The sequence below is a fragment of the Misgurnus anguillicaudatus genome, chromosome 12 (genome assembly GCF_027580225.2).
Source record: "Misgurnus anguillicaudatus chromosome 12, ASM2758022v2, whole genome shotgun sequence".
In the NCBI taxonomy this organism is placed as follows: domain Eukaryota; kingdom Metazoa; phylum Chordata; class Actinopteri; order Cypriniformes; family Cobitidae; genus Misgurnus; species Misgurnus anguillicaudatus.
Genome location: NC_073348.2, coordinates 31,396,223 through 31,407,406, shown reverse-complemented (window position 1 = coordinate 31,407,406; position 11,184 = coordinate 31,396,223). Strand labels below are relative to the sequence as shown.

The window sequence follows — 11,184 nt, the reverse complement described above, 5'->3', positions numbered from 1 at the left end:
GGATCAGAATAGACAGAAGTGTTAAGGAATGAGAACCTCTTATTAAATCATTTTGCAGCCTTCGTTCAATCTTTCAGGAAGGAATTAAATGAGAGAAGAAGTGCAATTTTACTCTTTCGCCTCAGCCAGTTTGTTGTTGGTCTCTTTACTTTTCTCCTTGTCGGCCTGCGTCGGTCTGCTCTCCGACTGGTTCTCGGAAGTCTTCTTCTTCGAACCACGCAATGACGTTGCCTGCTTCTCCTTGGACTTCTTTAACGGTTTGCCAGGCGTGGCCGATGTGGAAGTGCTCTTTTTGGGTTTGGAGCGAGGAAGACTTGGAGTTCTCTCCACCTGCACAACACAACATGAAAATCACTTAAAGGGACACTCCATTTTTTTGAAAATATGCTCATTTTCCAGCTCCCCTAGAGTTAAACATTTGATTTTTACCGTTTTGGAATTTATTCAGCTGATCTCCGGGTCTGGCAATACCACTTTTAGCATAGCTTAGCATAATCTATTGAATTTGATTAGACCATTAGCATTGCGCAAAAAATAACCAAAGAGTTTAGACATTTTTGCTATTTAAAACGTGACTCTTGTGTAGTTACATTGTGCACTAAGACAGCAACACATTCTCACTTCCCAAGGCGTCAAAATCTGAAGCATGTTCAAACGCCTTCAGCGTCAGTATGAAGACGCAAAGGGTGCCCCTATGCGTCACTATATAGACGAAATGGGAACTCTATTGCTTTCATGCTAATCCCTTAGCGTCGGATATAGACGAAAGGGAATCCCGAAAGGTGATGCCGTCACGTTATGCGACGATCGACAGGATCATGCCGCTTCTGGAAGGTAACTACTCATTTTTTTTCCAATTTTTAAACCATTGTCGCTTGGGGTTGGGATTAGACTTGGGGTTTGGATGTCAGTTTGTTTATACTTTTTGTCTTCTGATTTTTAAGCCATTGTCACTTGGGGTTTGGGTTAGGATGTAATTTTATGTAACAGAAAGTCATTCTAACCCCAACCCCAAGCGACAATGGTAAAAAATTTGGAACAAAAATTGAGTAGTTACCGTCCAGAAGCGGCATGATCCTGCCGATCGTCGCATAACGTGACGGCATCACCTTTCGGGATTCCCTTTCGTCTACTGTATATCTGATGCTGAGGGATTAGCATGAAAGCAACGGAGTTCCCATTTCGTCATTATATTGACGCATAGGGGCACCCTTCGCGTCTTCATACTGACGCTGAAGGCGTTTGAACATGCTTCAGATTTTGATGCCTTGGGGAGTGAGAATGGGTTAAAGACCGACAGAAAATTAAAAGTTGCAAATTTCTAGGCCGATATGGCTAGGAACTATACTCTCATTCTGGCGTAATAATCAAGGACTTTGCTGGCGTAACATGACTGCAGGAGGCCCAATGATATTAGGCAGTGCCCGAAAATAGTGCCCTGCTATTGAAAGTTACCAAGGGGACTATTTTCATGCACTGCTTAAGTTTTAAATAGGAAAAATATAGAAACTTTGTGGTTATTTTTAGCGCAATGCTAATGGTCTGATCAGATTCAATGGATTATGCTAAGCTATGCTAAAAGTGGTACCGCCAGACCCGGATACCAGCTGAAGGGATTCCAAAACGGTAAAAATCAAATGTTTAACTCATGGGGAGCTGGAAAATTAACATTTTTTAAATAAAGTGAAGTGTCCCTTTAAAACTCATTTTACTCACTAAAGTGACGTATTTCTAGATAAAATAGGATATGGTGGTTGGAAGAGAGAGACCTTAGTGATGTCATCCGAAATGCAAAGTTGTTTTAGAAGCAAAATAATTCGTACATTTTTTAATGAAAGATTGCAAAGACGAAATCATGTTTCTTTAGAAACATGCCAATGACTACTATGTAAGGAGACTCGCACTGTATCATTCAAAGGTAATAAAAACAATACAGTTCATTATGTAAGGTCTTTATACACCACTGCTTATATAGTTATGTATATTATATTGCATTTTTGTCAAGAGATCTTTCTCCTCCAAGTCCCACATTGCACCTTTAACTTAGATGCAAAGTCAAACATTAATGCTGATTCACGTACGGTTAGTCTGAGGCCAATGTTAATCAAACTATTTGGAAAAAGAATCGCTGAGGACAACAAAAATCTTCTTGTGTTGTTTTCCAACAGCTAATCGCATCAATTGCTGACATCATCAAGCTACTGAGCCAAACATTTTATTTTGTACCAGTTGTACAAACTTAAATATATCAAATCAGTTTCGTACATTACTGGACTCTCTGTAAGGTTCATGGTACAGTGAGCGTATCCTTCTTCGGTCCACGGCCTTGTTGTCATCCGGCTCCGGTTTGGACTGATATCCCCTGTAGGTGGAGCTGTAGCTGGTTTCCAGAGTCTTCCTATCAGGAGGCTGATACTGGGACTTGGACCTGACAAGCTTCACGGGTTTCACATCTGTGTAGGCTTGAAACTCAGTCCTAACATAAAGGAATGAAGATAATGTTGATATTATTAAGTCCACTGTGAAAATTTTGTTTACATTTCCAATAAAAAAGTTCACATTTCCCCTGAAAATCAGGCATTAAGGAGATTATTACTGTAGTTTAAACTGAACTTGATTATATAAGATAGATGTGAATGGCAATATAGATATACGATAAATAAACACAAAAATGTACAACAATGACTGCATAAAATAATGGTTAAGTCCTGCAATATACCGTAGATACATCTGACAAAGCCTTTTATTGCGGCAATGCAGAGATTTTCCTCAACACCCAGCAGATCTAGCACATTCTCCTTCCTAAGGCAACCACCCCTATAGGATGAATAATGAGTCTTTACTTACAGAATTGTCACAGACAAATGATACATACTCCATAGGTATATGCACTGCAGATTAACCAGCATGCAACTATTGCTGCACAGCTGCAGTATATCTAACACGCATCTACATGCACATTTTTTATAAAGGCATTTATTTTAATTCTTTACTGTGGGACAGAAGCTTTCTACCAAACTCTCTCTCTCTCTCTCTCACGCTCAGTAATATTACAGTAAGGCAGACTGTATTGATTAGAACTGACAGGGCAGGAAGGAAGAAGGCAGGCATGGTCAAACATTGTCATCCCATTAGATCAATTAGTCGCTGCTTTAGTTTATGTGAATAATATGAATGAGATCAATGCCTCTCTGCACAAGAAGACAAGAAACCTTTAAAGGAACAGTATGTAAGAAATGTATATCAATTAATTATAAAATGGCCCTGATATGTCACTAGACATTAAGAAATCATTTTCATGTCAAATACTTATATCACTGACAACAGTGGTCTGGCCAGGATATGGTCATTTAAAAAGTGGAGTTGCAGCCCTCAACTGATGTTTATGTTGTCATTTTGTGTATTGGCCGCCAGTTGTGTGATTGCAGTACCAGTTTTAGCCACAAATAAGGCCACTTTCATTAATTTTCTTTGGGGAGGCCTGGGACACACTGGACAATTTTTACATCTTAAACGAATTTAAATCCATGGGAAACCACAGATGTAGGGACAGTGTCAAACAATTTTTAAAAACATAATCCTTAAATGCACACAGTGGATGATTCAACCAAACAGTAGCTACCTTTACATGCAACCAAATAATCCGTTTGTAAAAACCTTCATGTAAACATCTTAATCTATACGATTAAGGTCAGATAAATCCGTTTTTAACATTTTTGTCAAAACATGTTTATTATTATGTTATCATGTTATTATTTTGTTTTATGGTGCTACTTTGCTGTATTTTTTAAGTTATGAAGGTTTAAATCAAAACAAACCAACTGCAGTTGAATTGATATTAATTGGAATGCACAGCCAAAAAACGAGATATCTTTAAAATAAAAAAAAATCTCGTTTTTGCGACGAAACTCTTCATATATAAACATACAAATATATCAAATGAAAGAACAGACCGTCTGCTGAACAAACAATAAACAAACAAAATGGGGAAAAAACGTTTCATCGTATCTATATTTTTTTCTCTGCTTATAAACTGCTATAAAAAAATTTTAAATTAGCAAAAACCTGAAATACTTGCATTTTTGCGAAGGAATTTTGTTAGAGATCCGATTCAGAATGATTATCAAAACATAGAAAGAGTTTAAAATAAGTAAATAATTTTTTTGGCTTCAGTTTTTTTTATAAATTAGTGCATCATCTAGTATTACAGATTAACATAAAAACTCATCAGGAACACATATTTTTCATGCAAAAGTTTTCTCATAATTGATGAGATAACTCTAAAATTAACGAGTTAAGGTAAGAGGGTCACGTGCTGTACATTCTGTAGCGTTCATGTGTATTTTCATAACATTAGGCTACTTAAAGCAATAAAATAGCATTTTCAGCAACTCGGCTTTGACTTTTATCCAGAGATAAAGCCTGAACTTTACGAGAGATGCTGTTCTCTGCATTTTTTTAGTTTAGATTTGGGCTACTGTTTAAAAGCTAAGCGAATTGATTTTTTTTCTGCGGGTAAAAAATTAAAGGATCACTTTGATTAGTTATTGGTATTTGGGCTGTGAATAGACATTGGGATGCTTTTAGGCTAGTTGATATGCAAATCTGGCAACCCTGGCTGTGCGCTTTTCACACATTTCATGAAAAAGTCAGGATTTCGGATTATATGAAATGTACATGTAAAGTAAAATTTAATCAGATTGCAATGTTTAGGGTGCATGTAAACTTTACTGTTGTAACCTGCAATCAGATTAAATTCAGTCAGATTGACAAAATTGTGTTTCAGCTATAAAAGCTGAAACAAGTTGAAAGTTGAAGCTTGCACGCTTTCATTACAGTTGTCACGTAGGAGGCAACCTGATCAAGAACAAGTTTGATATTTACGATTTGGGATCGAGGAGGCTCACATGCTATCCAAAGCAGCAAAATAATGCAATGACACCACACACCGGAGGTTTTTTTGGACAAAAAATGGCATTCGGGTCACGCCCCCTTTCGATCGCCAAGGATGCAAACCGACCTAAAATCTTCACACGTGGCCAGCCTAAGTAATGCACTTTACACAAAATATTTGACAACTACTGGCATACAGTAAGTCACTTGGATAAAAATCTAAATAGCTGTGTTATTTTTCACATGCTGGGTAATTTTCTGTCCAATATTTACACAGCATGCATGGGTTAAAAATAACCCAGCCATTTTTAGTGTGTATGCTAAATATTTATGAGTTACCAACAAGACGGTTATTATACACAATCAACCAAAGAGTGATGCCAAATGGAAGTAGCATATGGACCGAAACACAGATACCCTTAGAGAAAACAGGTTTAAAAAATATCAAATGATGTCACATTCCTGTTTTTTAGAAATTAAGAATTAATCCACATTTTGACTCACAGCAACAACAATGTATACAGAAATATACTTGCAATAGAAGTTTATAGGGCTAGCACATATTTTATGAAAATCAATGTTTGCATAAAAACCCTGTTTGTGAAATCCATAAAGTCTCATAATCTAATTAAGTTTGATTTCACTTTAATTCAATCTTTGACATGACCTGATTCAATATTAAAGATATCAAAGTTATATTTTCATATAATGTTCTTTACATTATGTAGGATCACTTTATAGAAAACAGTAAATCACAAAAAATACTTTCACAGGCAGAATCAAAAATATTAGTCAAATCTATTTCCCCCAAAAATATAGTTTGTTATTTGAGAATCATTTAATAATACTGTGTTCGGCCCAGTGTTTTGATTTCACAGGAAGCACTTTCGGTCCGCTGAAAGAGCCAAAAAGCAAACAGAAAGAAAGAAAGGAGGTTGTTACGTAAGACACATGTAGTTTCATCAGAGCGCTTGAACGGTTGGAAAAACAGGAGCTACAGAAGTCCAAGGCCACAGGGGCCAAAACACTGAGAGGGCCGACATTTAGAAAATAGGAGCTATACAGCATTGGTAAAGCAACCCACACAAACACATAGAGAAAGACAAAGAATGAGAAAAATATAAAGACGATGAAAGTCTATGCTGGTGTTGCTGTGCATATACAATAGGACTGGAAACAATGAGCTTAGTGTACTTATTGTAAATGAGTGCTTGGTACAAGCTGTCAAATCATTCACTTGATAAAAGACATTAGCCACTGAATACATTTACAGACAGCTACTGTAATACATTAGCATAATGTGCTTGTTTTATAAAAATTCACTCCCACATTTAAACCTGTCGCCAAGAAAGTCATTTAAATATTAGCTTGTATACGCCTTTTATTCTCTCGAGGCATTGAGCTTTTGTGAACAGCCCTGTCACTATGGTGACATGCTGGCACTAGAGAATTGTGTGGTGGTGGGATGCCAGAGCGATGCATTATGGGTAAACGTGGCACTCTGGGGCAGTGGGATATTCAACAGAAGCGTGTTTGCTTTATTAGTCGCATTATACTGATTCAGAAACAACACCGTGATTATTTTGATTTGTTCTGGATGTGACCGGTCATCTGGCACTGACAATCCAGCTCATGAAAGCACTAAAAATAGACAGTCACACATTTGCATTAATCACCAATGTCAAACTGATTCTGCAAACAATTAGATTCACAATTGCTTTGTTGATTTGTGAATAAGCACAAAGGCATTTTGATTTTCCTTGTCACTTCTTGTTCAAGTTACAGACCAATGCCCTTCCTCTCTCTATCTCTCTCCCTCCTTTGCTGATAAAATCAATAGGCTTCCTTTTGCTTGTGGCATCATCTTCCTGCTGTAGACCATCACATATTCCTTCTGACATTCACTTCAATTGAATCCAAATGAGACTGGGGCTGTAATACTGCCCTGCAAGGCAAAACTCTCTCTGTTTTTCTCTGCTGCATCTGCTGCTATATACTTATTGATTTTAATGTTTGAACGGTTAAAGTAGCCATACATTTCTGCATTGCACAAGAAAGGGGATAAAGAGAATAAAATAAGTTCCTTTATTGCAATACACTATAGCCTACTTACAATGTATTTTTACAACCTGCACCACCCCGAACCCGTGACCATTAAAATAGACATACTAGGCATTTGTAATGTGAATAAAAAGAGTCTTTATTTCAGCCTAAAAGTGCTTGGAAACAGCCATTAGATTACATCGCCCTGTAAACTGGCAACAACATCCGCGAATGAACCATAGAAAACAACATGGTCATATTAATATAGAGATAGAATAATGATAAACATTTTCAACATTTACAAAGCAGCGTTTGTATTATCTATTCATGAATTCCCTACTTTAATTTCTCCCGCAGATCGTCTTTCATCTTTTATTTCTCCGTTTGTTTTGTTGTTGTGGCTGGCAGCGGGAGCTACTTGGCGCTTCCGTGATGTGACGCCAAAGGTTTGGGGATATTAAGCTACGTTGCGCAAGTTACGTTGCCACATAGGCCTACGTAATTTAACCTTGTCAAAGAACCTAAAAAAATATACAAATATATATTCCCAAATATTTCATATATGCTACAGGGAATTAGACGCAACATACATGTTTTTTATTTTGGTTTTAATAAAGTTACAATTTCTTTACCCGCCCCAACCCGACCCGCGGGTTACCCGCAGGGCCCGCGATTACGAGACAACCCGCGCATCACTAATAAACTAATAAAACTTCTGTCAATATTACTGTACCCGAGGTTGAAGTGCTGCAAACTAAGTGCTCTTCCGCCATACAATATAGTTCTCATTTTTTATCCACTTAAAAAATCGCCACCTTTTATTTTGTGCCACCATACTTACACATCAAGTTCAAGTTCAAGTTTAAGTTTACTTTATTGTCAATCAAAACCATGCAACAGTACATTACACAGCAGACTGAAATTGCGTTTCTCCCATACTCCAATGTGCAGTATTAAAAAGGATTCCACACTCACTAAGACAAACTAAACATAAGATTAGACATAGGACACCACTAGAAAAGTACAAATAAATATTTCACAGATGGGCAACAGAATGTAACTACTTATGTAACAGTCTTTAAACAGGGAAAACATGGAAGTCTTTGGTGGCTTCTAAATTCATCTCTGTTTGGATCCTAAGGAATGAATGGTGCTAGGCTAAATGCTAACACATTCACGATGCGATGTACAAAGATTAAGTGTACGCATTAAAAAAAGATAGGTATGTATTAATTTGTCTAAGTTGAGGTAAGAACATAGTAAAATATAAAAAAACTGTGGTCTTTTCCTTTAATGATGTCATAACAGTTTTATACTAATGGGGAAGCTTAGAGATTGGTGGAAGATTCTGGGTCACTAAATTCGGTGAAATATGCATGCATTCATGGTTAAGATCAAGATGCCTTATTGACAACAGCTAAAAAGGACGTTTCAGAGATGGAGCTAAACACTAACACCAGTGGCGGCCCGTGACTGCTTATCCGAGGGGTGCCAATTCAAAATATGTGTTCGGAGTGTCATGTATGTTGCTCGTGTTTTTAAAATTTGCGTCATGTGAACCATGCACTGTAAAAAATACTTTGCTGCCTTAAAATTTTTTGCCGAATCAACTCGGATTTACAAGTCATTTCAACTTACTATTATTTATCTTGACTAGAGATGAGTTGTTATAACTACAGATGAGTTGTTATAACTAATAAAATTAAGTTGACTTTTCTCAACTATACTTTATAAGTTGTGACAACTCATTTCTGTTGACATGACTTGTAAATCTTAGTTGATTCAACAAAAAATTCCAAGGCAGCAAAGTTTTTTTTACAGTGTGTGCATCACGTGTTTTGTCAAAATAAGTGCCTGCTGCACACGCGTCAAAACCGTTTATGATAAATGAGATGCTCACGTTCACAAAAATACACGCAAGACATTCCCTTAACAATAAACTCTGAATACGCATGAGATTATTGGAGTATCTGGCAAACGCAAGCGTCTCTTTTATCATAAACCCTTTAGACACGTTTGCAGCAGGCACTTATTTTGACAAGACACGTGATGCACATAGGATCACTCGATGCGCAGAACATATATTTTGAAATTACGAAGCACACACATGACGGGCTACATACATGTTGTGATGAACTTCGCATTAAGCGCCCTCGAAATAAGAAGTCACCGGCCGTCACTGACTAACACAGTATATTAATTGTATTGGAGAAGTCCAGTCATGCACCTTCCCAGTCTTTTGGTGCCCATTAAAACAATCATAAAAAGATGAACTGCAGACCAGAGGTTATTGATCTGCAACGACAAAAAACAAACTTTCTCCTAACCGTGTCCTGTCAAGGAACACCTGTGATATCTCTGGCTGAACACAAAATATTGCACTGTCACTGTGATATTTTGAAAGCCTCTTACTGTAAGAGGATCCGTTTTTGATATCCTGTTTCATCAGCTTTTGTCTTTGACTGTTATAGACCAGTTCAAATGATGTAAACAACACTGGTCCAGAAACACTTCCTGTTACAGTTTGTGACAGTAATTTTTTATTTCACATGTATGATTATCTTTAAGATGTTTGTTTAACTTCAGTTAATTCAGGTTTATATGTTCTGTTGGTTTATTTTATCCCAACGTTTATCTAGTGTTAAAAAACGGAAACAGGAAGTGCTTCTGGACCAGTGTTGTTTACATCTTTTGAAATGGTCTATAAAGCTTTGTGAAAAAGACAAAGCAACAAACCTAAACTCATAACTAAACATGAGATTAAGTCAAACTAATCCAGGGTTTTTGAAGAATCTCATCATGACATCACATTTTATCAATGCACTAGGACACAACAGATCTAATGCTGCCAAAATGTATTTGTGTTTGTCTGTGGATATATGCATATAAGTGGATAAAAGTGGATATATTGTGTCCCTGACCGAATAAAAGAACAAATCCTAATGCAAACAGAAAATAAAAAAATGTATTGTCCCCGGTGCATTTATCTTTTTAAAAAGAAAAAAAATATGCCCTGGGTCCCTTACAGAAAAAACACATTAACTTTACGTTTTTCTACATGTGACTTTTACATTCACCTCAATGGATGTGACAACGCGTTTTTAAAAATTTTGGTTTTCTAAAAATGCTATACACTAATATTCAGTAATAATCTGTACCTGTATGAGCTTCCGGACGTAACTTCCTGTTTGATCTGTCGGTTAAGGGCATCAACTGCTGCCCTCCCTTTCCCCTCTGTGGTGGCTTCCCCTTCCAACTTCACTCCAGGTTTGTTTTCAGAAACCACAGTGACTTTCTTATCCTGCTTCTTTTTTCTTCCACTAGACAGGATCTCCTTCTCCTGCACTTTGTCTGCAATCTCACTTTTTTCCACCCCACTGTCCATTTCCACATTGGTGTATTTGGATCTGTCAGGGATTCGGTCATTGCGCATGGAGATGGTCGGACTGGGTTTGGGAATCCATGGATGGTCTCCCTTTTTAGGGATAGGCCAGGGTTTGTAGTCCTTTTGATACTGGGTCTCGTTGTTAAAAGGGACCTCTGGACATTGGTACTCGTTCCTGGGCTTGCAGCTCGGTTCGGGACGAACTTTCCAGTGTTTGAAGTCCTGGCGCATCACAGATCCGGAGATGATCTCCTCCTTGGCCGGAGGTGCTTTGATCACCGCGTCGTGATCGTGTTGAAACGGCTGCGTTTCTATGGCGACCTGCTTTTGCGCGGGCTGCTGCAGGTGAAGATGCTGCATTTCGGACACGTCCGAGTACTTGGTAAAAACCAGAGGCACCGCAAAGTCGGCCTTGTCCATCTGGTTCCAAAACCGAGCCATACAGCAGGCTCTGGAGATACAGGGCCATGCCATGATTTTTGGTGGCGTGTGTCGTGCCAATCGTTTCCCTTTGGGTTGAAATCCAAGCTGTTTTGCAGAACTGTAAACCAAAATGGGGGTGCACAAAATGTCCGATTCGCAAGACGCTGCTGTCCTCAAAGATGACAGAATAAAAATCCCTTTTCAGATCCAAGAAGAAACATTACTGACCCAATCGCTACAAAGTCGGTGTTTACGCGTTAAATATTCTGGTTTTGCTCTGAGATTTTGTCCGTCTTGAGGATTTGTGCAGGATACAGCAGCCCCTCCCTCAAATTCGCCTCAGCATCCATCGAGAGGATTTTTTATTGCATCCATCGAGAGGATGCGAGCTGAATCACCTGCCACAAACGTCATCACGCAACGTCCGCAGTGGGAGGTGT

At 38.0% G+C, this 11,184-nt stretch overlaps 1 protein-coding gene across 5 annotated transcripts in view; it reads right to left on the bottom strand.

Moving 5' to 3' along the window:
- map6a (microtubule-associated protein 6a) overlaps positions 1-11,184 on the bottom strand; it is a 21,824-nt gene extending 10,640 nt beyond the window's left edge. Inside the window, exons 1-3 of one of the 5 annotated variants that reach the window (XM_055208213.2) lie at positions 10,095-11,184; positions 2,266-2,476; positions 113-330 (exon numbers count right to left, since the gene is read on the bottom strand). In XM_055208213.2, the coding sequence (XP_055064188.2) occupies positions 113-330; positions 2,266-2,476; positions 10,095-10,795 (1,130 nt within the window). In that variant the 5' untranslated portion in view covers positions 10,796-11,184. The remainder of the gene's footprint in view (positions 1-112; positions 331-2,265; positions 2,477-10,094) is intronic. The other 4 variants (XM_055208215.2, XM_055208216.2, XM_055208218.2 and 1 more) reach the window with 4 other exon arrangements.